General features: G+C 40.7%; 1 protein-coding gene across 2 annotated transcripts in view; it reads right to left on the bottom strand.

Annotated features, from left to right (window-relative positions):
• The window catches only part of AGTPBP1 (ATP/GTP binding carboxypeptidase 1), a 141,285-nt gene that overhangs the window by 43,515 nt on the left and 69,930 nt on the right, over window positions 1-27,840 (bottom strand). For both annotated transcript variants that reach the window (XM_045021537.1, XM_045021536.1), the window contains 8 exons: window positions 24,088-24,175; window positions 23,206-23,350; window positions 21,924-22,077; window positions 20,941-21,121; window positions 18,525-18,654; window positions 17,257-17,388; window positions 11,160-11,336; window positions 2,092-2,252 (listed from right to left, as the gene is read on the bottom strand). In XM_045021537.1, the coding sequence (XP_044877472.1) occupies window positions 2,092-2,252; window positions 11,160-11,336; window positions 17,257-17,388; window positions 18,525-18,654; window positions 20,941-21,121; window positions 21,924-22,077; window positions 23,206-23,350; window positions 24,088-24,175 (1,168 nt within the window). The remainder of the gene's footprint in view (window positions 1-2,091; window positions 2,253-11,159; window positions 11,337-17,256; window positions 17,389-18,524; window positions 18,655-20,940; window positions 21,122-21,923; window positions 22,078-23,205; window positions 23,351-24,087; window positions 24,176-27,840) is intronic.

The raw sequence follows: 27,840 nt of genomic DNA, 5'->3' as shown, positions 1-27,840 counted from the left end.
ACATGAACTAAACACCACACATACTTCCATACAGGGCCGGCTCCAGGCACCAGCCGAGCAAGCTCGTGCTTTGGGCAGCAGATTCCAAGGGGCGCCATTCCGGCCAATCGCTTCGGCCGCCCCCGCAGGTTTTTTTTCTTTTTGCTTCACTGCTCCAGCCGCCCTGTAGGGGGCAGCAGCGCAGAGGAGGGGAGCGCCCTGCTGGGAGCAGTGCCAGGTTTGTAGCAAGCCCGGCACGGCAGCCCGCGTCCTTCCCTGCCCGCTGACCGGAGCAGCGCGGAGCCCTCCTGGCAGGTGGCGCGGTGAGCGCACTGCTGAAGGAAGCCCTGGCCGCCCCACTTCTCTCTCTCCCTCCCCGCTGCCCGGGGCACATCTGCAGAGCCAGGAGTTCCCCTGCACCCATGCTCTGTCCACCCCGCAGGTTTGTTTGTTTGTTTTCCCCTTCACTGCTCCAGCCGGCCCGCAGGTTTGTTCCCCTTCTTCCTTCCCTCCCTTCGCTGCTCCGGCCAGCCTGCAGGTTTGTTTGTTCCCCCTCCCGCCTTCGCTGCTCCGGCCGGCCTGCAGGTTTTTTTGCTTGGGGCAGCAAGCAAAAAAAGCCAGCCCCGCTTCCATATGAAAACCTCTTCCACGGATTTCCTGTGCAACTGTGGGTAAAACATCACTTAACCCCTATGTTTCAGTTTATCCATCTGTAAAATGGTTGTAATTATAAAATATGTCCCTAGCTCAAAGGGATATTGCAGAATTTAACAAACTGTAAAGCACTTTGAGACCCCTGAATAAAAACCACTAGGTAAGTAGCAATTACAGCTTTTGTGAAAGCTGTAATTAATGTTAATATATTAATTAATAATCTCTTTTCATGAAAAAAGTATTGTTTGGGATAAAGCTTTCCAAAATATTTTCCTCAGAGCTGAAGCTGAGAATAGAAAGTTTGAGGAAACTCCATATAGTGGTTTCTGAATTATGGGAAGATAAGAGGAGGGGAAGACAGACGTTTACAAATAAAAAGAAATGAACCTAATCAAACTCCAGACTTTTCTTAAATTTATTAGACAACCTCCAAAACTAGTTTGTCTCTAGCAATCCATGCTACAATTGGGGACGGGAGGAAGGAAGAATTTAAAAGCTAGTCTTTATTTATAATGAGCATACTCAATGGGCATTTGCTAAGACTGTTAGCAAAGTCAGAATAGCATCTCACCTGTGTGCCCTAATTAAGGGATGGAAGAACTGCACCTTCCCCCTATAGAGATTGTCAGGCACAGAGGCTGTTACTATGACAGTTTGCTTACAGAAAACTGCAAGCCTCTTATTGAAATATATCCAACAAGATTCTTCAAGTGACTGTCCCAATACCAGGGACAGGGGGAAAAATCATTGGGAGGGAGAGGCACAGATCTAGTTTCTATAGGTTTTTGCCACATTTTTGCTGTACTCTGCAATATTTTTGTTTAAAACTGAAAGCAAGTGTGTGTCTTTCTCTTGCAAAGAGAAACCAGCTCAACATAAGCCACTGTAATACCATTCTGGCAACCCAACCTTAGATGGAATTGTCTAGTGTCAAAACACAAAACAGCAGAATTGTGAAGTTCACTTCCCTCATACTAATTCACTTCAATAAAATATCAATTATAGCACCTCCACTGAACTGTAGAAACATTCTTGGGTTTTAACACTTCCACACAGACCTCTTATTGATAATAAACAATGATTGAAGCATACAGTCCCAAGGTGAATTAGACTTAGGGAACCAAATCCTCCACTGGGGTAAACTGGCACAGAAGTCAATGGAGCTGTATAAGTTTACACCAACAAATCTGGCTCAATTACCAATTTGTTTTTTTGTTCTCTCAAGCTATCTGATATTCTAGTTTGCTTCAAATGTAGTCATCGGTTAAACCTATTATTTACAATGTGAAATAATAAAACCTTTCAACATTTAATAATGTACATGACACTTGTGACAATAAGACACATTCTAAACATTTTTAAAACCTTCATTTGTGTAAGCTTTTGCCTGATTTTTTAATGTTTTAGACACTGTATGGATAATTTATTTCTTTGGAAAGACAAATGCATTTCTTTTACCTTGTTACTTTACAGCTTGATTCAATCAACTCATTTTCAATGTCAAGGAGGCTAGAAGGCAGATTGAATTCCAGTGGAGAGGTCAGTCTTTTCAAACGCAGTAAGCCAACACAGAATTTGGCTCCCATCTCTTCCAGTTCTCGTGTCCCTATCTGTAACCCCTATGCATGAAATAAAAGGCAGATGTACTCTATTAGCTTATAACCACATTCCAGTATTCTTTGCTCCAAATTAGCTGTGAAATGCAGACAAGAATTTTTATATAAATGCTTAGAAAGCAGGAATTTACAAAACTAAAAGGTAAATTTTCATCTTGGATAGAACGGTCATTTCTAGACGACTTCAGTATCTCAGAAGTATATTCTGCTCTCTGTGCCGGAGCTTAATTCCCATCAATGCAAATGGCGGTTACACATGTTGCACTGAAGAGAGATCATAGATTCCTAAATCACAGTTTATCAGTCTTTTGTAATTCATTAGTGAAAAGGAAGAACAGTTGAATATTAAGTCATTTTTCACAGAAACTGAATTTACAGTATTTAAATTTTAATATAAAAGAAATTTCTTCAGGAAGTTCTGTCAGAATGAAAAAAAATGAGTATATTCCGGATGTATAAAATTCAGTTAAATACACCAATTTGTTTAAAAACTAATTTACAAAATTATTTCTTACCAAGAATGAATGAATAAATAATTCATTTTAATAATTCATGAATAAGAATGAATAAAAACTATCATACTTAACTCTTTCATAGAGCAGTATTGCACAGTTGCTAAACTCTGAAATTTTTCAGTCCAAAGTTATTGCTACAGTGAATACTCTTGATTTCTAGGAAGTACAAAAGTCTGCTTCAGTCAGCAAAGATTGTTTCACATGGATGCTGATGGAGCGAAGTACAGTTTAGTTTAGTTAAGGATGCAGGGAAATAAATGTCTGTTCTGCAATCTGATCCTTTGAATTTTTGCAATTGCTATTACATATAATTCTTACAATCAGGGCTTTGGAGTGGAGCCCGGAGCTGGAGCGCGGATCGACTCCGGAGCAGTGGAGCTGCAGGTTTTTGCCTGGAGCTGGAGCGGAGCCAGAGCACAGCTCCAAAGCCCTGCTTATAATCATTATCGAGTTTCTTTTCAAACCCAGGCTCAGCTGTTTGGAGGTAATTTTGGAAGTGTAGAATTTGGGCTAGATGAAGTCTTACACTATATTCTGTTCTTTACAAATGTATATTTTTTCTTTCAAATGTGGTATTTAATGTGCTGGATGAATTTTTCTTTGCTATAACTAAGGTGGAGACTGCTTTGGATGAATAACCCTTTTTACTTTGTTGTTGGCACTCAGATTTCAAGCAACTGGTTTCAAGATACCAGGGGCCAGGAAGAGGATTACCTTTGGCAGAGAAGAGTCTTTCTATAATGATATGTTCACCGGGGGTTCCATTGCCATGTCAAATACTGGAAAACAAGGGGCTCCTGGACCAGTCAGATAGTATTTCTAGGTCATGTGCTCTCCCTCCCACCCCCACTGTTCTCAGAACCTTAGTCAGAATAGGCTGATGTAAGATACGAGCATCTTCAAGAGCTTAACTTGGGTGCCATTCAGATAGAAGTACTTCTATTGTTCAAAGAATCTTTGCCTCTTCTTTAAAAGCCTTCCATTTTCTGAGTTTGTATCATGACTCCCAGACCTTAAGAATTTTCTACCAATAATAGTGAAGCCATATTCCTGAGAGAGTGTTTATGATCTGTCAATTGTATTTGCCAGTATGAAAAGGAGTAGTGTCTGTAATTCAGATTAAATTACCTTTTTAGAATGTCTTGAAGTTACTGAAGGCAGGTAGTTTTCCTCTTGCTATTGCTTAAATAACCATCTTACACAGTGGCTCTTTGAATAGCTTTCATCCAGAGCATTCAGACATGGTCATTAGTTGCTTTGCCTGGGCATTCATTTTCCATGCCCAGATAACTCTAGCAATATCTGTGACCATGGATCTAGCTACACACTGCAGAGAATTCACTGAATCAGCTAAAACAAGGTTGTCTCCAGATACACTTCTCTCAAGAATTATTTCAACTTCAGATAAGAAAGCTTCAAATAAAATGGACTTGACTTCCTTCCTGACTGAGGATTACACCTTCCTATCAGTGAGGTTTCAGAGTAAAAATTCATATTCTGATGGGATACCCATCTTCTTTACCAAGGAGGCTACTTCTGCATCATCCCTGGCAAGGATACTCCATCTTTTCCCTCAACACAGGATAGAATTTTTGAATGCGCCTCTAAGCTTTGATAGATACTCACATTTGAATTTGGTGATGCTTCTAAAGTTATGAGAGGAGGAAGATCATACTTTTCAGATATTTGAGGGAATGTTTCTGCGCCTTTTGGTCTGAGCTGTCAAGATCTTTCCTCTTTTTAGGAAGATAATTTCCTTTTTCAGCACTGATACATTTGGAGAATACATTGGGATACATTTGGAGAATTTTCTATATGTTTCTACCACTACTTCATTCATCTGAAATCCTGACTGTGACATTGCAGTCTATATGGTTTTATAAAAATATGCTAATGAGTGAATATAATGCAACTGGAGTATGCTTCATGCAAAACGTCTCTTGTAAGGTACCATTACAAAGCTTATAATCTACTGAGTGTGACCATCCTATTTGTATAAATGGACCACGCTTGTACCTGAAACTAGAAATATGAAATATAACTCTGAAGGCCTATTGTAATTATGCAAAGTGTGGGCCATTAATGGTGGTTTGAAATCTTGATGATTCATTAACCAGTGTGGGATTGAATGTGAGATGCTGAAGGCTTCTGGATTGAGAATTGTGAGTGAAGGGCTGGCTTTGGGCTTGTTCTCATTGGCCAGCTAATTGTGAATAGGTAGACAGGTGTGTAGAATGATAATTACCCTATGAGTTACAGCTGCGGCTGTGTGGGTTTAATTAACTAATTAGCAATTGTGATTGCTTATCATGTTGTATATAAGAGCATGCTGGGAATGAATAAAGATGGCTGCATACACACACTCTCTCTCTGCTTGGACTTCGTTCCTGCTCTTGCGATGCAACAAATGGTGACCCCGATGTGATACAGACTTACAGTGCAGTGAACTAGTCAGAACAAGCTGGATCATCATTGAAATAAAACACAGTGAGAGAAGTACAGCTGTGGATGCTTCTCTTTTGAAGGTAATCATCAAAAATGAATTTAAGGAGCGTTACTCGCTGAATCCAGTATATAACTGATGTTGTGTATGAAAAACCTTATATCACTATTGAACTGAAACAAAATGTTTCCCAGAAGTCTGCCAAGAGTGTGGATATATCTGACGTGGCTTACTACTTTGAAAAAGATGTCAAAGGTGACTCACACTACAGATAAACATCAGTGAAGAACCTCTAAAATTTGATCAAGCTCTAATCTACTATGTTGATGAAAAGCCCCCAGAGTTTTCCATGAAACGTCTGACTGCTGGTATTATTGCAGTCATTGTAGTGGTGGTACTAGCAATTGTTGCTGGAATTATTGTACTGGTTATCACTAGGAGAAGGAGAGGAAAGTATGAGAAGGCTGAGGCAAAGGAAATGAATGAAATGCAAAAAGAACTAAACCCATAACTGAAGTCACTAGAAGACAAATCGTGAACTATCAAGAAGGCAAACAGAACTAAAACAAGATAAGTACTAGTACCACTGTTGCCAATCTTGAATGAAGATAGTGTTGGTGGCCTGAATTGATAAAAAGAAAAAGAAGGACGCGCCTGAAGTCCCAGCGTCGAGTGGCCGGAGGAGAAAGAGAGAGAGAGAGAGAGAGAAAGAAAAAAAAAAAAAAAAACGCACGGCGTCCGAGCGAGCAGCTGAGAGCTGCAGGGCGTCCGAGAGAGGAGGCGTGCCTGACAAACGGCTGGGAGCCGCAGGGTGTCCAAGTGAGCGGCTGGGAAGCCGCGGGGCGTCCGAAGAAAGGAGGCGTACCTGACAAGTGGCTGGGAGCCGCAGGGTGTTCGAGTAAGCGGCTGGGAGCCGCAGGGCATCTGACAAGGGAGGCACACTCGAACCAAGAAGTGAGCAGCTAATATGGGAACTGCTGCGTCAGCAGATTTGATACGCATCACGGAGCGGTGGGGAGAAAAGTTCCCCTCTGATGCGTTATCCCGCCTGTTGCGGTGGGGACGAAGAGGGGGACTTTCCGTTCAATCGAGACTGTTTGGGAGCGGTTGGGCTGTGAGCTCTGGAAATCAGTGGCTCAGGGCGATAAGAAGGTTTTCTCCCTGAGTCCAGTATGGCTCACCGCGCAGAGACGATTGAAGGAGCAGTTCTTACAGCAAAAGGTAATGGTGGAAGCTTATCAAAGAGATGCAAGTTCACAGGACCAGCTGATTAGTGAATTAAAATCTACAAAGAAACGGCTGGAATTGGAAGTGAAAGAATTAAAACGGGAGTTACTGAAACTTCGAAGTGAAAAGCAGTCCATTGATGTTGAATGCTCAAGACTTCAGAAGGAAGTATCCCAGGTTCACCAGCAGATAGTGGAGTTAGAAAGCCACCTCCAGTCAGTGCAAAAAGAACGGGATGCACAAATCGCTGATGGAGGAAATAACCAGGTTTCCCATGAACGGATTCAAGCTTTGGAGATAGAGCTGCAGGCTGTTAGCCACAGTAAGATGATGTCAGAGAAAGAGCTGCAAGAAGTAATTTCACTTACCAGCCAGGAGCTTCGAGAATCTAGGAGAAAGATAAAACTTTTGGAAGAAATAAACAAGAAGTTGGCCCTCGAACTGGAACATGAACGGGGGAAGCTCACTGGTTTTGGTCAGTCTAACATTGCTTTGCGAGAGCACAGCACCATCCTCGAAACAGTACTAGCAGAGAGAGAGGCAGACCTGGTGCAGCTGAATCTCCGGGTTCAAGCAGTCCTAAATATTCAAGCTTTACAGACTGCCTTCGAAAGAGAAAAGTCAAACGTTAATAACCTTCAAAAGCAAGTTGCGGCAGCCAAAGTAGATGCAGCACATAACCGTCGTCATTATAGAGCTGCGGTTCTTGAGCTGAGTGAAATTAAGAAGGAGCTACAAGCCAAAGAACTGCTTGTCCAAACCCTTCAGGCTGAAGCAGACAAACTACACGCTATTATTGAATGTGCTCATGCCTCTTTTAAGGCGCTCCTTTTAAGACAAAAAGGGGGGATTTGCAGTGAGCGGGCAGACGCCTTGGATAAGACGCCTGCCGCTCGGTTGCTGCAAGCTCTTAATTGGTTACATCTTGGTAAAAACAGCCAGGTGCCCCCCGCGATTAAACATGTCAACGGGATGACTGGGGAAGAGCAGGGTGCGGCCCCCCAACCCTCGGTCAAATGGTTTGATTATCAGCAGCAAATATGGAAAGGACCAGTTGACTTGCTAACGTGGGGCAGGGGTTATGTGTGTGTTGCCACTGATGCGGGTCCCAGGTGGATGCCAGCGAGGTGGGTCCGGCCTTGGTTGCGTCCTCCGGAGTGACGGCAGGCAGATGCGGAGGAGCCTCACGAGACGCGCTCAGATGTCGCGAAACCAGAGCCCCCGGAGGAGAGCTGTTTGTTAGCTCTGCCAGGACTTTTTCTGTCTGATCCTCCATGAATGAATTACTCACTTGAGATGATTTTTTGTGTTTGGAAAAAAATCTGTGTGGTACCATGCAATTATTATTTAGAACTAAGATTTATGTTTTATGTTCCTTGTTATGTTTTGTGTTGTCTGTTTTCTGGCCAGAATTGTTGTTGTATTGTCATGTGGTTTGATGTTTTTTTCTTAAGACCCCCCACCACCCTCAGTGTCAGTTTGATCACCTGACAGCTGAGGGATGTTTTCAAAAAAAAAAAAAAAAAAAAAAAAAGGGGGGGGGGGGTCCTGCAGAGGTTACATTATTTGTTTATTGTGTTTTGTTTTGTTCGTTTGATGTTTTTGAAATTATATGTTAAGGATTGAATGGTCATATAGGTTGATCTTATAAAGTTTTGTTTATGATAGGTTATAATGTTATGCTGTTATGAGTTGCAAATGTTTTATGAATAACATAATATTTGATTAAGATAGATTGTGGTGTTATGTTGTTATAAGTTAAAAATGTTTGGTGAATGTTTTTATCTTGTTTTCCTTTTTTCCTTTTCTTTTGATTGTAAATAAAGGGGGGAGATGTGGGATTGAATGTGAGATGCTGAAGGCTTCTGGATTGAGAATTGTGAGTGAAGGGCTGGCTTTGGGCTTGTTCTCATTGGCCAGCTAATTGTGAATAGGTAGACAGGTGTGTAGAATGATAATTACCCTATGAGTTACAGCTGCGGCTGTGTGGGTTTAATTAACTAATTAGCAATTGTGATTGCTTATCATGTTGTATATAAGAGCATGCTGGGAATGAATAAAGATGGCTGCATACACACACACTCTCTCTCTGCTTGGACTTCGTTCCTGCTCTTGCGATGCAACAAACCAGGACAATTGTCTGCAGATGACTGTTTTACCTGTAAGTTTTCCTGTATACGCATGTGCTGGCAAGTGGGCAATGAAGTCATGTGATCATGTCACCTGAACTGGTATCCATTTTTAACCTGGTGTCTTTTCATTGAGAAGGAGGGGGTGGGAACCCAGAGAGGGACAAAGGATTCCCGCCTTATGCAAAAGATATATAAAGAGGTGGAACAGAAGAAGGGGTGGAGTCATCATGAAGAATCCCCTAGCTACCACCTGAGCTGGAACAAGAGCTGTACCAGGGGAAAGAATTGTGCCCAGGCTTGGAAGGTGTCCAGTCTGAGGGAAAAACTTACTGAAGCATCTCTGAGGGTGAGATTATCTGTATTCAGTTTGATTAGACATAGATTTGCACATTTTATTTTATTTTGCTTGGTGACTTACTTTGTTCTGTCTGTTACTCCTTGGAACCACTTAAATTCGAATTTTCTGTATTTAATAAAATCACTTTTTACTTATTAATTAACTCAGAGTATGTATTAATACCTGGGGGAGCAAACAACTGTGCATCTCTCTCTATCGGTGCTATAGAGGGTGAACAATTTATGAGTTTACCCTGTATAAGCTTTATACAGGGTAAAACGGATTTATTTGAGTTTATACCCCATTGGGAGTTGGGCATCTGAGTGTTAAAGACAGGAACACTTCTGTGAGCTGCTTTCAGGTAAACCTGCAGCTTTGGGGCAAGTAATTCAGACCCTGGGTCTTTGCTGGAGCAGACAGGAGTGTCTGGCTCAGCAAGACAGGGTGCTGAGGCCCAAAGCTGGCAGGGAAGGCAGGGGTAGAAGTAATCTTGGCACATTGGGTGGCAGCTCCCAAGGGCGGGTTCTGTGATCCAACCCGTCACACTGACATCACTAGTTTCTCAGTAGAAGACAAGTTAGATGAGGAACACACTTTCTGTACTTTTTCTTGGAAGACTTTTGCCTCTTTCTTGTTCTATCAATTGATCTAAAGTCGCCAGATGAATCTCATTCTTTCCTTCTCATTACAGGAGTGTGGGCATTTCTATAGGCCAGGCATCCCAGATGTCCTCTTTGCCTTCATAGGAAGATGGAAATCTCTCTCATTGCACTGACTCCAAAGAAAAGATTATTGTGCAGGCATTTGATCTTCTTGGTTGGTTTGTAATAAGCATGAAGGTGTTTTCCTTTCTGGATAACTGATTTCTCAGTATGACTCAACTGGATAGATTTTCCATTTGATTTCTACTCTTTTACCTGAAGACTGATCTGAGGTACTTTGGAAGTTAATTTTCTTAAATAAGGTAAAGTATGGGATGCCAAACTGAAATTTATCTAAAACGTATTCTGAAGATTTTTGGTCTGGGACTCCTGGATGCACTATTACCGATAGGAACCCTAAAAGCACTCCCATCTCAGGACCACAGAAGGTGGTCAGGAAATATTTTTTAACTAACCTATCATAGGGACACTTGAAGTAGAAATTAATGTACTCTATATGGGCCTACTGAGAAGCCTGCTGAGGTGTGTGCTTTGTCAATAGGCCAAGAGAGCCTAGTTTGGCGTGCTGGAATAAGATAATTATACCTCACTGTCTACTGTCTTCCTTGTTTGCAGCCTTCTGGTCCACCTGTTCAACATGGCTGAGGTCTGCTTGCAAACAGGAGAAGCTACTGTGTGGGATTTTTGGCATTCAGGGGTCATTTACTTTCTAAGCCTGCTTCAGCTTGCCTCTCTGCTTCAGCCTGCAGCAATGTTTGAGGCACTGTGGCAAGGGAAAGAAGATGGAGGCTTCAGATCATCCATTATTTTCTACTGGTTGTACTTTTTAGCAATATTCAACTGTTGGTTGTTGGGTAACTGCTGCGCAAAAAGGGCATAGGGAAATAGGCTTGCGCAGCACTGGAAACACAGGCTGGCCCTGATTCTCATCCAGAACTGCTGAGACACTTTCGAAGAAAATTAAATTTCAAAAGACAAGTCCTCAAGTTGGGGGAGGAGGCGGGAAAGGAGGCAAATTTAACTACTTTAAATCACTGCTGAACAGCGAGCTGCTAAAATCGCATTAAAATATTTGGCTTTATCTGCCTCCTCCTGCTGCCATGGGGGAGAATTCTGGAGGAGACATTACCTAATGTCTGGTGGATCATTCCAGATTGTACCAAGAGGAGAGCTCCCTCCCCCCATTGCAAAAGCTGGCTAATGGTCATGTATCCAAGAAGTCTCTATTAAAACAGTTCAATGTACTGGTAACTGATAAAATAATTGTTACAGTAAAAACCATGAATTTCTTCATTTGTAGATTTAAAATTTCAACCACAAATAATTTTATTTACTCAATTATTAAGTCTTGTAATGTGTATGTTCTGTTGATTGTCCATATTAACATTTTTAGAATGACAGATCCAAAAGAAGAATGAAGGAATCTACATTATATTGAAATAGATTATTTTGCACAATATAATGTAAAAAGCCCTATAGCAGGATGTTCGTGCACCTTTTTTTAAACGGAGACAAGCTGGGTTTTGGAAAGTGATATCAATGTAAATGGTAAACTCAATCCACACATAGGCTTTCCTTCATCTAGTTTCTTTACCTTATATTTGCCCTGATCGCAGCCACATAACGTGCTCTCCATTGTGTAGCTCCTTTGTACTCCTATCTCTCTCCAGACAACTACACGTGCTGTCGATTCCTTGGACTTTTCCACTACAAAACTGCAGCTGCTCATGCTGAACGTTGGGGCAATCTGACTGAGAATCTTAGGAAGAGTCTATAGGATAGTAATTTGAAAGAGACTCAATTTGTTTTTATGAAAATGTGAAAGCACAGTATATTAATCAGACAGTTCAGATCTCAAATTCCAGTTTAAAAAAAAAAAAGATTTTGCAAAATCCATCCAAAGTAATGTTTTCATTATTAAAAAGAGCCAAGAACCCCAACCGATTCATTCTTCCCCCACCTGCAAAAATTCCTGGTAGCGTTTGCAATCCAGTTATTAAAATAGCGTGTGAGTCAAGTGCATAAAAAATAGAACGTGAAGTGTCTAGTAGAAAAGATTTGACTATATGCATGACTAATTTGGTTTTATTGTTGCACAGGGCCGCCCAGAGGATTCGGCACTTCAGCGGCAGGTCCCAGGGCAGAAGGACCCCCCGTCGCGGGTCTTCAGGGCACTTCGGCGGCGGGTTCTGGAGCAGAAGGGCCCCGCGAGAGTTTTCCAAGGTCCCTGGAGCGAGTGAAGGACCCCGCTCCAGGGCCCCCGAAAAACTCCTGTGGGGGCCCCTGCAGGGCTCGGGGCAAATTGCCCCACTTGCCCCCCACCTCTGGGTGGCCCTGTTGTTGCAGCTGAGTGAAGTGCAAAAGGGAAATGTAATTTAGATGAATATTCAGTTTCAATAGTCTAATGTATAGGAAGTTCTGTATTTTAAAATACTATATAGTATTTTTGACATTGATTCAGCAAAGCACTTAAGTGTATGTTTAACTTTAAAGCATGTGAATAAATTCAACTTTAACAGAACTATTCACAGCATTAAGTGTATATGTACATGTTTCAATTGTTTCCTAGATTGGGGACCAAAACACTTAGCTATGTGCGTTTAATTTTAAACTTTAAAGTCAGTGCAAGTTTACCATTTGTGCTTTGCTGAACAGGGATAGGCTGAAAGTTAACATATGTGTAAGCAGTTGGGCCTGATCCAAAGCCCACTGAAGTCAATGAGAGTCTTCCCATAGCTTTGGATCAGGCTTATGTTGAACCGGGGCTTTATTTGAAAAATGTGCCTTTAAATTAAGTCCTCTATTTTTCACATGTACAGCACATCAACTTGATATGGACTTGGTGACTTATTCAGATGATATCATTTGTAGTGTTCTAACTAAATAAACTACAAGCAATAGTCAAAATCACTAGAGTAAAAAGGTATGTAAAAAGGCACTATTATGAAGAGACTATTCAGCAACATTTCAGCCCAGCGCTCTGAAGCACTGAGTACATTATATAGATAAACTGCATTGGGATTATGCCACTTAGGAAATAATTTTGATGTAGGGTTTATTTAAACAAGGATGCTTGAGAGTGATTTTCATACGTGATTTGAAAAACCTACCTAATAGAATAGCTTTTCAAATATCAGGTGATCACCTAAGGCATCTGACCTTAAAAATAAGAAAACTGGGAGGAGCTATATTAAATTATGCCAGAGATAACCATTCACCCTACAAACCTCAACTGTTGTTATAAGTACACCAAAACCTCATATTTTAAATGTAAGTGCTAAACAGTATTTGGTATCTTCAATTCTTCTGTAGCTTAAATATATTACACTAACTTCAGCTGTTCACTTGCAGGTCTTTTTCTCTTTGACCCTTATCCTTCACTCTTGGAAAGATCACAGAAATGATTTCACTTCAGTCAAAAGTAGACAGATACAAAAAGTTATGTTTTCAACTTATTTTAATTTGTTCGGCCATATGATAGGACTACTCTCTCCATTTCTAGCGATATGGACACATTGCACTTCTATAAAAATTCTGTACCCATTTTCATTAGCAAATGGTTCAAGTGCTGATATAGACTCGAGTTTTTTGACAAGGGCTGAAATATCTAAGCCAAGAGGCTGGTCTATAACAATACTTATATTGTTACTAAAACTGGTGCAAGTATCTGAAATTTCATAGTGTAGACAAGATTTAAGTGACTGAGGTGGAGAATGAAATTGTAAATAATCAGCCAGCTAAGAAATTGTAAGGGAAACAATCCAGTAGCAGTTGGATTTTTTTTTTTAATATCTGAGCATGCATGCATAACTGTTTGTACATGTAAATGGCTAGTTATGAATCTAACAAGAGCAGTCACCTGATCGGTGAACACAACTGTGAAGAAAAAAGTAGGTATGCAAACAGGTGCAGATATCGGGCCTCCTTTAAAAAAAAAAGTCATCCTCAAAGTAAAAAAGAAAAAACTGTATATATTTGTGATTGCCACAAGGTGGCAGTGAAACTACACAATAAGCAGCTTATTTTCAGGAAAGATTATTTTACGGTCATTGTGACTGTGCAAAAAAGGTTATTTTGAATTCTTAATTTTAAAATCCTTATCAAATAGATTTATGCACTAAATGTACTGGGAAATATTACACAGCAAAAATTACATTAAAAGAACATTATGGCTGCAAATTCAAGCACTCAAAAGTTCGGAATTTCCAGAATTAAGGCTATCCATGCAACCTTAATACAGCCGCTTGTGCGCATGCAGTATGAAACAGTCTAATTACATGATCATATCCTACTTTTTCCACAGGACCTCTGCCTCTTTCAGTGCACAAGATGAATGGTGCTCACATAATGAGCAACTATTCAGTGTTTCCAGTCTCCTTGCCCAGACAGTGTCAGTATTCCCCCAGCTCCTAGTTGGGTCTCAGCCTCCTCTAATCCACTGGCTCCTAGTCCCAGTCTCCTCTCACCCAGCTCCCAGTCAGATTCTCGTTACCCAGCCGACTGTAAACTCCTAGTTTTCCCCTCATATCCTAACCCTGGCAGTCTCCAGTCCCAATCCCCACTCTTCCCCAGACTCCTTATTCCAATCTATTCCTTCCCCTTCCCAATCTCCCACCAGGTCTAGCTCTTGCTCCCTCTGCATTCAGATCAGGTGCCTCTTCCATGCTACCTAGGTGTCAGCAGGAGGGGCATAGAGCCAGAGAGTTACCCTGCTCTCTGTTCCAGGGTCTGGACCTGGCACAGGCTGCAGCAACCCAGAGTCACAATTACAGAGACAGTTCTGCTAATCTCCTCACAGCCCCAGACTGGAGCACGCTTAGTGCTCATGGAATCTTCTGGGAATTTAGTTGTGAAGCTCTAGCAAATCTTTGTTAAGTATGTGCAAATTGCACTCTTTCAGAGGTTTATAACTTGGGCAGATTTTCAGGGGGATCAGAAAAAGTCACATCCTTGACACAAAGGCCATCCTCTGACTAATTTCACAACTCTGCTTCTGCATAGAAGTTTCTAAGAGAAAAAAAAAAGTTCGCAAATGTAGTATGAGCAGAATGTATTTTCCCTAGCTTCATTATCAAAAATGGCTCAACTCTTTAGTCTGAAATTTTCCAAAATAATTAAGACTGAGGCAGAGATCCTCATGGAAAATTTCAGATCTAATGGGTAAAGTTTTGTAAGCAAGTGAAAACAGGATCTAACAATGGGAAGTGTTCAGCAGCCTTAATAATAGCCAATGCTACTAGTCTTGCCTGTAATAACTGATCTAAATCCATCAGTTAAGTGAATAAATAAAGAGTACGACAAAAGTGTTTGCTATACTAAAATATGGAAGTGTTCATAATTCTGTTCATAGTTTAACATTTTTCACAAAAATCTACTAAAATATTGCTTAGTTTGTTAGCCCAGTTAATAATAATGTTGTTTTGAAAAGTTGAATTACTTCTACCTTTCATTTTTGCGTAATGAAATAGACTTTTTTGTCTTGTTTAATTAGCAGAATAAAGATAAAACAATCAGCTGTGTCAAATGAATGATTATTTGTCATTATTTTATGACTGTTGACTCTCTTGTCTACATCCCTCCTTCTCAGAGGGAACAGAGTGTTTTTCTTTGTTTTCCCTTCCTGGCTACATGACAGTGATCTAATCCAACTGTTTGGCACTCTGTGACATATAAAGAGTACTCCTCTGACTGGCACTCTATTAACTTTGCATGAAGCTAGGCAGAGAAAGAAGAGCTATAATTAGATCCCTGGACTCTGTTAGAACCATATGCAGCTCTAGTGATACAGGTACAAGTATCACAACATTACTGATTACTTTGTCCAAATACCTTCCTAAATTCCAGAATGCTTTTCTGTTTTCAGAAGTTTACTCAGGGTATGGCTACACTTACAAATCTGCAGCGCTGGTCGTCCAGCTGTGCAGGGCCAGCGCTGGTGTGTGGCCACACTCAGAGCTACCAGCGCTGGTGTGTGACCACATTTGCAGCATTTGCAGCGCTGTTGGGAGTGATGCATTATGGGCAGCTATCCCAGCATTCAAGTGGCAGCAACGGTGCTTTTCAAAAGAGGGGGGTGGGGTGGGGCGTAGTGTGACAGGGAGCAGGGGGAGAGAGAGAGAGTGGATTTTTGGAGACAACACTGTGTGTTAGCTTCCTGACTTGAAAAATCAGAACATGTTCCCGATCCCTTACCCTTAACTCTTAACTGCAAACAGCCTGCAGCCAACACGACTCCCTTTCTCCCCTCTGCCCCCGCTGTTTCTGTCAAGCAAACACTCACTTCCTGCCTGCCTCATTATCTCATTTGATTGTTCACAGATTGATCACAGCAAACAGGAGCTGTGTTTGTAGATAAACAGCTCAAGGAGCAACAGAGCTACGGAGCTCAGAGTTCACAACAAAACAAAGAGAGGCTGCATAACAAAACAAAGAGTAATTTATAAAAGCATTCTGGGATACATCCTTATACCCTGGAGGCCAATCACAGCGCTGGTGTGTGGCCACACTTGATGACCAGCGCTGCAGCACCAGCGCTGGAATCCTTATTCCCCATGCTTAGTGAGGTGTACGGCCAGTGCTGCAGCCAGGGAGTTGCAGCGCTGGAAGTGCCCTGCAGGTGTGGCCACTTACTAATTGCAGCGCTGGTGGAGGCTTTCCAGCCCTGCAATTCGCCAGTGTAGCCATACCCTCAGTTGTTTTTTTTTCCCACTACAGCAGTCACCCTTACACTTCCAAATTGTCTTAGATAATTAAACCAATTAAATAATGTTTCTTAGTACATGTAGTATCTCTGAGGTATCCTGTGTATATGAGAAAGTAGGGAAGCATATGCAATGCTACAAATACTGAGGTAATTATATCTATACTATAAATGACTTTTTTAAAAGGTAAACAAATGATATACCTGTTCTTTTATATTTGAGTACTATTCTATTAAATGTTCAAGAACATTCACAAACATAAAAATAGTGATAGTTTTAAGTGGGCATAGATGTTGTAAAGCAGCATGGTGTGTACACAAAGTTGTGGAAGTTATTTGAAAAACGTCTGAAAAAATAATCTGTTACATATTATGGAAGTCAGGGAATTGTTTTTATACTGTGCATGCAAATTGCAGAGGGACACTGTAATCATACAGTGCATCCGAAGAAGTGAGCTGTAGCTCACGAAAGCTCATGCTGAAATAAATTTGTTAGTCTCTAAGGTGCCACTAGTATTCCTGTTCTTTTTGTAATCATACTCTATACAATGACACCGTCGCTCAGGCTTGAGAACAGCATAAACAAGGAAACAAAAGTTGTCCATGGCGCTTTTCAGAGAGAGAAAAGTAAAAGCAATCAAACGTTACTTTCCAGTTTAGAACCAGCATTATGAGTAAATTATATTAATCAGTAACACCTATCTGTGCACCTATGTGTGTCTTACTGCACAAATCCCAAAGCATAAATTGTCGGATGTCGCAGATGCCCCACACCATCTCTTGTACCTTGAGAATGGCATAGCCTAGGGACAAGCAAACACCACTTCTTATTGTGGATGAATACGTCGACAAAGCGCAAGTACATAGGCACCTTTTCATTTTAGACCAGATCAACATTGTTGTTACTTCCCACCCCCGCAAGTAAGAACATGAGGAAATCAAGATATAATTACACTTTCACAACTTACTTGAAGGTTTAACTTTTACTCACCCTATAACCGAGGTCCTCAATCAGGTCACAAGAGGCAGCGCTAACATTAGTGTGCCACACTGTCTCTTTGATGCTGCAGCCATACATGAATACATTCTTTTTACGAGAATGACCATGATAATCACAGTAAACCTACAAAAAATAGAGAAATAAAAGCAATGTTTTAAAACAGGCTACAGCATCAGATAATTTAAAGTTATCCCATCTCTCCCTTCCATATTAAACCCTATACGGAAACCATGATTTGTCCCTTGGGTCCTGATTCTGCAAGGACATCTCATGGGTTTCAAAGTGATGACTCACAAGTGTAATATTAAGTATATGCATACATTCTGGCAGGATTGGGGGCTTATGTAGTTATGCACATATACTGTACAATATATGTACCAATGTGAAGTTTAGACATATTGCATATGTTCCAAATTGCTGTTTGAGTATATAAAACTAAGCCATTTCCAAAGAAAATTTCAAACCTAGCAACGAAGCACATCTAAAACTTTCTGAATTCAACTGTTTTTGTTACTACAACTGCCTTAACCAAAAAAAACCAAAAAAAAACAAAAAAAAACCCAAAAACCCACTCTTATGTTCAGAACATGAGGCTTTTTTCCATCCTCTAACTCAACACCACCTGCAAACAAATGCTAGATATGCAGTACTGAAAGGCTCAAGAATTAAAACTAGGGCGTTATAACTAAATATTTTTGCAGCATTAACCAAAGTGATTGCTCTCCTTCAATACAGGGCCGGCTCCAGACCCCAGCGTCCCAAGCGCGCGCTTGGGGCAGCGTCCCGCGGGAGGGCGGCAGGCGGCTCCGGTGGACCTCCCGCAGGCATGGCTGTGGAGGGTCCGCTGGTCCCGGGGCTCCGCTGGACCTCCCGCAGATGTGCCTGCGGAGGGTCTGCTGGTCCCGCGGCTCCGGTGGAGCATCCGCAGGCGTGCCTGCGGGAGATCTACCAGAGCCGCGGGACCAGCGGACCCTCTGCAGGCACGTCTGTGGGAGCCGCGGGACCGGCGACCGCCAGAGCGCCCCCCGCGGCATGCCGCCCTGCTTGGGGGGGCGCAAATCCTAGAGCCGCCCCTGCTTCAATATAACTGGAAATAGTTCCAGAAATTTCTGATTAACCCTCCAAGTCACATTTGTAAGCATGTGAAGCGGTTGCAAGGACCTATAAATGTGTTTTCTTTTACAGAAAGCGAGACAGTATCTATACAAAAAGCTAAAATGATTTTGAAATGCCTATTTTGGGCAAACACACATACTCACCAGAGGCAAACGTTTTATAGCAGCCAAATATTGTAGCAAGCCCTTGGCATGGTAAATTGTGGGATGAAGGTCTGGGTTTGGGTTTTGCCACTGTCTGTTCAAATCCTCCCCACTTAAAGAACAGCGATGGCTATGAAAGACAAATTTATAAAGAAATGTACGTCTCACAATATCACCTCACTTTTATTTTAAAAGTTATCCTCACTAGTTCAAGTTTTGCCTGCAACGCAACTACTTAATTTGTGTGGTCAAGTGAAATTTAAATTCCAGTTTGTATTAACAACATGTTTTATTCTAGCAGAAGAGTTAATTTAGTGGTTACTAATATATTTTACTTGGATCAGCCAAAATTATATGGAAGTAAATTTTTATTTAAAGATATTTGCCTACTTACTTGCTTTGAGATTAGAGGAAGTAAAATTATCTGTTGAGAAAACTGGATGTTTGAACATGTGTGATAAGTCAACAAATTCAGTTCAAAATTGATAAGTTCTAGTTTAAAAGAATTAATAGCCTTTTAAATTTAAATTTTTGTAAGATGGTCAATGATTTTATTGTTCAATCTTTTTGTCTAGGTCATGATCTTGTGACCATAATTTGTCTGCTCAATTTGATCTTTTGGAACTGCTAAATAGACAGTCAACTGTCAGTGATGTTCAGTGATAGATTTGCTGAATCTGTTGAATTTTTCTAGAATTCTTCATACAATTTGCTAATTTGTGGAAAGATCCTGATCTCCATTAAGATGATCAAATCAAATCTAACTGGATGGGAAGCCTGGTAACTTCAATGGAATCTTATTCAGATCATCAAGAAGAAAGCATGCTTGTGAACCTTTAAAATAGTAGCTTCAAAGATAACTCATGTACCCTTTATACACCATCACAACTCCAGAAGCCACATGACTTCAAGCAAGGCTTTTGTCTCCACCCCTGCTTTGACTGACTATTGACAGGGATATGGAACCCACCATCAGCCAACATACAAGACCTGTCACAGGCAAGCCTGGTAGCATAGAGGAGACCAACTAGCTAGTAGAAGACTAACAGAAACCAGGAAGATCAGTGTCTACAGCAAGCAATGTTACAGTACTACTTAAGTCTTTCTGAAAGTTTAACAAGTTCATACCGACATTTTAAGTATTTTATTTTACATTTTTGGTTTTCAATCTGTAGAGACATATCCTTGGCATTCATGCATTAACATGAGTTTTTAAACCAGTGAGTGTTTGCTGGGGTGTCTGTGAGTAAGTATGGCTGGGAGCAGGGTGGGGGACAACTGAGCAGCTGTGAAGCCCAGAGGGGCTATTTATGTGCCACATATCAGCATCTTTAAGAAACTTTCTGAGCAAGTAGTCACACCTGTTGTCATGTTTACTAATTAAAGAGAAGTTATAGATTTGACCTCAGAAAACTATTTCCACCTAAATTCTTGGTAGCTGAATGTAGTAAGTTGAGCTTCTCCTAGAAGTCTTTATTAAAAGTGATATTGAAACATCTGTGACCATTCCTTTGGGGACGATACTAATATTAAAGAATGGCAGTGTGGAACCTTGTGGTTAACCCTTAGTGAATTAAATTGGGAATTGTTTTTCCCCTGCTTTAATCCTTTTTTTGACAAGGTGTTTGAATACTGAATTGACTTCCATAACACCCTTCAATCTGAGACAGATTATAAACCATCATCTTTTCTTGCATTAGATGTAAGGATTATTAATTTTTGGATGAGAATGTGTAAAAATTGTTGGATTTTTACCTTTATTTTCAATTATTTGAAATATCTTTGTATAAAACTTATTTTAGTTATTAGGCTTAGTTAAGATATAAAATTGTGTCAATTTGGTGTTCTTTAAGCCAGAAATCTGGGGACTTTAAGAAGTTGAGAATTTAGGGCAGATAAACAGCACATCTTATCTATTGCTCTACCAAGAGATATTTGTGAGGGGTACATGTGTATATGTAAAACTATGATAAAATATGTTCTGGAAAACCATATTGCAAAAGCAAGTTCTGTGGAGGTACTTATTTTTATAAATGCAATTTACAAAAACACTATCCTGAGAACACAATTTATAAAAAAGTGCCATCTCAAAACAGCATATAAAAGATCCTACATTTAAAAGGAAGTTTTTCACAGTCTGGATCATGGAGGCTCTTAAAATTACTAGTACATATGTTTGACTGAAGAAAATCAGGAAAATATTTTGTCAGTAAGATTTGTTTATAGTAGTTTTGTTAGCTAGCAAACCACTGGAAAAAGACTAAAATCCAAATATGAAAAAAAATCGAGCTTGAATACTGACTGTGTTAATTCTGGAAAACTACTGCATTTTTATTTTAAGACTTCAACATTGTTTTTATTACAAGATACAGAAAGATCGTTAATTAATTGTACTTGTGAGCAAAGCTTAACTTACTTTCCATTGATGACACCATCTGGGTTGAGCATAGGGACAATTTTAAAAATATAGGATTCTCGTAAACTCTGGGCAGTGGGGTTATTACTCATAAGATATTCCAATGTTCCCTTCATAACCCAGCTTGCATTAGTCTCTCCAGGATGTACACGAGCAGATAAGAAAATGTAAGGACGATTCCCTAAAAGAAACATTCACAAAAATTGCAAGATGTAAAACAAGTAAATTAAAACAGTTTGAAAACAATACATAGCTCGAGTTGGTGGATGGTGATGTACAGTATTTTTCAAAGTGCATTTGCATGAATTCAGGATTCTTTATGACAGGATTTTATCATAAATATTGATTGTTACAAGTGCCTCAGTGGATTTTAAATTTAATGCAACATGAAAAAACTACATAAACACCATCTGTTAAAAGAATTGGTGATTGGTAACTTATGTGATATAATTGAAATTCCTCTCTTCAGAACGGAGAGAAATTCAGAAACAAAAATGGGATGCTTTGGGGGCCATATGGTTGTACAATCACCAGTCCTTATGTGAGATTTATGAAATGAGCTCCATGGAAAATACATTTTTGCACTAAAAAGAACTGCTATAAGATCATGAAGAACACTAAAGAATGAGGAATTAGGGACTGTCTTGAAATAACATTAAAAAAGTTTAGCATAAGAATAAATCTTATTTGGCAGTTGACAGAGTACTTTTTTTAAGAAAGAAAAATCATGTTTAGAAAACATGCAGGTCCAAAATTTATCTTTAACAATTCAAGAATCAGGTGGGGTTGTTTTGTTCGTTTAAACACAAAAGCAAATTATAATTGTGAGCAGACCAATCAGTGGTAATCTCATGAATATAACTGAGTTTTGCTATTTTTACAGTAAAGACCCCACCAAGAATTGCAGACAAATGAAGCATTAACATTTTTAGAAAGAGCTAATATTACATAATTTTTAAGTGGATCAGAGAATTTATACTTACTGAACTGACAGATATGTTCATAGTAATTCGACTCCGGCATGGCTGTGATAGTGACTAAAGGGCAGCTGTTCCCAGACAGGGTCTCACACAGAGTATCTTGTCGAAAATAGATCTGCTGAGGGTTGTGCAGGGATTCCAATTTCTGAAGATGCATCTTCATCCCCAAAATGATGAAAAGGTACTTAAGTCCTTTGCAATTTTGTATATGATAAATAAAGATTTATTTAAGTATTTTATTTTTATTGTTCCAGGTATAGAAGATAATTCTCCCATCACTACTTTGGCCATGAAATACCTTTCAGGTTTCCACTACATCTATAGCTGACTAATGTTTTCTTTTGTCTAAAGTGTTTTGAGTCTTTAATTGTTTTTTGGAGCACTTTCCACTTCTGTGCGCCACCCTTTTATTCTGTTTTTAACCACGATACTCCCTCAAGGAGCAGCCACTTGGTTTGTGAATGGTCCCAAATGATCAGCCTCATTCAATATTGATCTATTCTATGTTGAGTCCCAGATCTGCTTTTGTTAATATAACCAATGCAGCATATTCTAGTTAAGCATCTCACTTTGCTTTACAAACATCAACAAAACGTCACAATACCCCAATTTCACTCAATTCATTATCCTGCAAATGTCTTTTTTAATACTTCGTAATCTTAACCTTAGTAGTTCAGATCCATAATGAGCAAGGTACAAGTAGACAGACAAGATATGATAGACAGAACCTAGACTAAATTTGACACTATCATCTTAGCCATGTTTGCCTCATCAAATTCCCACCAAAGTGCATAGAAAAACTCTCAATGGACTTCAATGGGAGATAGATCTAGATCATAGTAAACAATGTCATTCTAGGCAACTTTACAGAGGCGTTATATCCAGCTGTCAACTTTTATCCATACTCTCCTGGTGTCAGTGTTTTCAATGCCTTTTGGAGGAGGGAGGGGAGAGAAGGGAACATCTAAGTGAATTACTGATATAGTTGTAATTCTTATAATTATCAGACATATCGTATAGGGGAAATGAAGATCATGTCAAATTTCTGGAAGTTTTTTGTTCTAAAGAACAAGTAAACTTATTACATATATTGTAACAGACTGATTACTTTCTTACTTGAACTTTTGATGAGAGTGTTTTATTACTTTTCAACATATGCACTTTCATTTATGTACCCTTTTCGTATCTATGAACTAATATTTGGAAGCAATCAGCATTTTCTCATGGAAAGAGATACAGTAATATAAATGGACATCCGAGTAATCCAGTTCAAGGATTCTCTCACCCTTAAAGTCGAATACGTATATGGATAGTGGTAAGCAAAGTAGCAGACATCATCCTTGTGTGGGAAGTTTACTGTGAATGTAATTGTGTAATAGGATTTTCCTTTCTGACCACCAGCAGCAATTGAACTTCTAGCAAAGTGATTCCTAAAAGTGAAGTGAAACCAACATAAAAAAGTGTTACAGATGTGTAGATATTTTTACTACATCAGAGGTTATCATTTCTGAACATAATATGAAAACCCCCTGACTCCAAGAAGTGTGAGATCATATGATGGTTACAACACTTGTATGCTTCTGTGTACACTGCTCCTACTACTGGTAGAAACACTCTGGAGTAGACATGGTGGGAAATTTTACTGGGGTGAGGGTGGGAGTGGGAACCAAAACAGACAGCCATTGAACAGAAGGGATGACAAGTGGGGACCCTACAACTCCTCCCACGACAAGGCCATTTGTAATGATAAGCAGTTTTCCTGTTTTACACTCTGAGGTCTCTCCAGTAAACAAGGAGTAAATACCTAGAAAGAGGTTCCATCACAGGATCTCAAAAAGAAAGTCAACAATACCACATGCAAGGTATTAAAGTTAAGTTCTTAATACAAATATGCTTAAATATTTATATACACCAGTTATTCAATTAATACAATTTTCCCAGAAAATTTTATCAATATAGCATTAACAAAATACTTAATTTATTTTCCAAATTCGTCAACATGTAATTAACTTAAAAAAAAAAGCCAACCACACAATTGCTTTGCTATAGAAATATTAAACATTACCACATTTCATGGTTGCGCTTGTTCTAGTCATATAAAATAGATTTTGTTCTAATCTTCAGCATAACAGATTTGCTTACCTCCATTTTTTGTTGGCATACTTACTTATAGTAACAAATATCTGTCCCAACACGAGTCCACCATGGCCTGGAATTTAACGCCTCCTGAACAGAATACATGAGGGGCTGCATACCTTTAAGAAAAATGCATTTGATTTTTATCTTAAGGTCACTGAATTCTGTTTGTACAGCTAATGAGCAATGGATCAATCTGAATACAGTCTCATGTAAGCACACTATATTCATTTCACTTTTTATAGAAGTCTAACCTACAGAGTCCATTATAAAGATTGAATGTCATGCCATCTTCTAACTAACAGCCAAGAGATATATAAATTGAAAAATGACTCGAGATGAGCAATGTACAAATGAAACATGGGTCAAAAAGACCAAATGTAATTTAAAAATAATGCAGTGGTTCGAATGGACACTAAAACAGCAAGATCCTGGATTTAATCACATCTAACCAATTGTCACTATAAAATTTCATAGTAAGTCTCAGCCTTCTTGTATCTCAATCCACCCACCTGAAAAACTGGATAACCACAATACCAATGAAAAACAGATACTGTTTTATAAGCAGAGCTTTTCAGGTAAATAAGAAAAATGTTTCCTTTTCCAAACAGTACTATATTAAGGCATGTGCGCAAACCTTCAGAATGTAGCAGCAGGGTCTAAACCAGGGGAGGGCAAACTAAGGCCCGTGGGCCAGATCCAGCCTGTCAGGGCTTTCAGTTCGGCCAGCGGGATTGCCAGCCCCGTGGCGCAGTCGGGCTAAGGCAGGCTCCCTGCCTGCCCTGGCCCTATGCTGCTCCCAGAAGCACCACGTCCCTGCAACCACTGGGGGTGGGGGATAGAGGGCTTCGTGCGCTCCCTTCACCTGCAGGCACTACCCCTCGCAGTTCCCATTGGCTGGAATGGGGAACCACGGCAAATGGGAGCTTTGGGGGTGGTACCCACAGGCGAGGGCAGCACACATTTGGAGCTGCCTGTCCTGCCACACCCAACCCCCAGGAGCCACTGCCGGACATGTTGGCCACTTCCAGGAGTGGCGGAGGCCCAGGGCAGGCAGAGAGCCTGCCTTAGCCCCACTGCATGCCTCTGTTAGTCCAAAGCCGCTCGAGGTAAGCGGTGCCAAGCCAGAGCCCGCATCCCAACCCCCTACCCTGCCGTACATGCCACACCCCCTCCTGCACTCCAACCTCCTGCCCTGAGCCCCCTCCTCCTGCACCCCAACCCCTTGCCTTGAGCCCCCTCCTGCACACTGCACTCCCATCCACACCCCAACCCTCTGCCCCAGCCCTACATTCATGGTCCTGCATACAATTTCCCCACCCAGATGTGGCCCTCGGGCCAAAAAGTTTGCCCACTCAAGTCTAAACAGAGCAATTAATATGCAACATGTTAGTGTGCTTTAGAAATCACAGTCCCATAATACGCATTACCTAACCCACTGAGCAGACAAGCCTGCTGTCAGTTTTGACTATCCAGCAACTTCATAAAAATCAAAATTTGCTAATGATGATAATTAGGAAGCAGATAATAGGACTAACTTTGTTTGAGTCCATTATTTGTTAAGAATAGTTCACTTGGCTCTAACAGAAATTTTACACAATTCATAGCAAGGTTTCAGGGAAAGGATGATGACTTGAGTTGCTAGAAGTAGTTTAGAAAAAATCTGAGCAAGATGTTTGTGTGGACAACACATTGCAAAGAACTGTTGTATGTTACATATCTGGTTTTACTTCAAGTGATTCTCTACACAGATTCCGCTCTTGGTGACTACTAATTGCCTAGTTTTTTAGAAGTGAACTGTGATTGTAGGCTATCCCTTCCCAAACTAGCATCTGACCTGGAAGCTTGTACCAAGGAACAGCGAGTGATAAATGTGTGGCTCAAGTTCCATGTTGCTGTTCTACCTCTCTCGGATACTGGGAAGTGATCTAAGCAGGCCACCGAGGCCGTTTAAGCCCTAATAAGTCTAGGGGGATCTTTCATATCCAGATTGTAACAAGTCCTGATATAGACCAAGGCCCACTTAGTCTCTGGGATGATATGGGTTCTCTCTTAAAACTTTCAAACACCATAAAGAACCTAAGTGTGTACCTGAATGACCAGGTTCTATCTAATGTGAAGTTTCATTTCACCTGGGGTAGAACGTGAGTTAGGAAAGAAAACCGGGGGGTGAACTGACAGATTGACAAGGAAGTCGGAAGCTGCCTTGCATAGAAAACTTAGGGTGAGGCCTGAGGGAGTCCTTGCCCTTGTGAAAGACCATATATGGGGGGCCTGCCTTGAGGGCAGGAATCCCTCCTATCTGAAAGGCAAAACGCTACCAGAAAGGCAGTTTCCACCGATAAACAGAGCAGGTAGTGGTAGGCCCAGAGGGAGACCCCATCAATATAATCAATAGTGAAGTAGGGTCTCAAGAAGTAGGGGTGTTTCCTGACTGGTGAGTGTAAGGCCCCATGAGTCAGAATCCAGGCCTGTAGAGCTGCCAGGCAGCTGACATCTCCATGCTACCACCTAGCAGCAGCTGTCACAAGCTTGCACTCCACTTGCCCATGACTTGCTGTGGGCACAGACCATGGGAAGCCTCCAGCTGTCTGACAGGCTGCAGCCTCATGGCTCCTGATTGGCTCCCTGGCCTATATAAACTCAAGAGGTATTTTAGGAAATGTCAAGACACCAGCCTCAGGTTTGACCCAGCTCTGACCCTTGGTCCTGACTGCCCTCACTCTGGGATGTGAAAAGACAATGTGGTCTTGTAAATAGGGAGGATTTGCAGAGATCACTGCCAGCTAAACTCTTATCAGGCTTAGAGACAGACCCAATTATTTCAGGGAAAGTAAACTGTCTAGTATCACTGCAATTGGAGCTGCCACTGGAGAAAGGTGTTGAACTGCCTAAATAGAAACATCTCTTTCATTTGGCTTTTTATGTCAGCCTGGTTAAAGGTTTTCCACTATGGAGCAAGATGTCTGCAACAGCAGCAGATCAGCTTCTCTCTGAAGACATTATCCAGGCAGCATTCAAGCTATGCGGTACAAGGATGTCTGGTTTGGGTACAGGCTCTGGCCTCATTCTGAAAGTCCAGGTTGGGCAGAACCAGCAAGGTAAGGAGTTTCTCTAGTCTGAGTACCAAAATAGGATAGCCCATGCTATCCTGTCTCCTCACAGTGAACAGTACCAGATGCTTCAGAAGGCGTAACAGAAGTGGGGTGGCCTTCACAGTAGGGCTCATCCTAACCTCCGTCAGAGATTGGCTCAAGCCTTCAAGCAGGAGGTTTAATATTCCTTCCAAAATTTTTGATAGGAAAATTCAAGAGGGTTCAGACATTTCTATGGATAACAAGAATATTGAGAGTTATCGCTAAATTCTTGGCCTCAACTTCTTGTGACAAGGAGTCCCCTGTTTTAATTATGGGCTCTGTGAAAAAGTATTATCCTGCAATGATTGTAACTATTGAGCGGGCACCTGAATTTCTTAGTGGGTTAAGTCAAAATGGAGCCTTCTGTTTCTGCCTAGCTGCACAGCAGATTCAGAGAAACACTATTTAACTTTCAATTTGATTATCCAGAGAAATGGAAGCTAGCTTGACACTTAGTTGGGCTCTTGGGCCTAAATGGCAGGGCTTCATGCTCTTCCCACTGACTTTTACCTTCTGCTTTGATCCATGTCACAAGCAGGTTCTTTTGGTATTCAGATCTTTTGAGTAACAGACTATCCCTGACATTCAGTACGAGAGTGCCCACTAAGTCTCAAGCTTCCTCTATTAAAAAGAGTCTGATGGGATTT

Source organism: Mauremys mutica, chromosome 6, assembly GCF_020497125.1.
Source record: "Mauremys mutica isolate MM-2020 ecotype Southern chromosome 6, ASM2049712v1, whole genome shotgun sequence".
Taxonomy (NCBI): domain Eukaryota; kingdom Metazoa; phylum Chordata; order Testudines; family Geoemydidae; genus Mauremys; species Mauremys mutica.
This window is presented reverse-complemented; position numbering and strand designations above follow the sequence as displayed.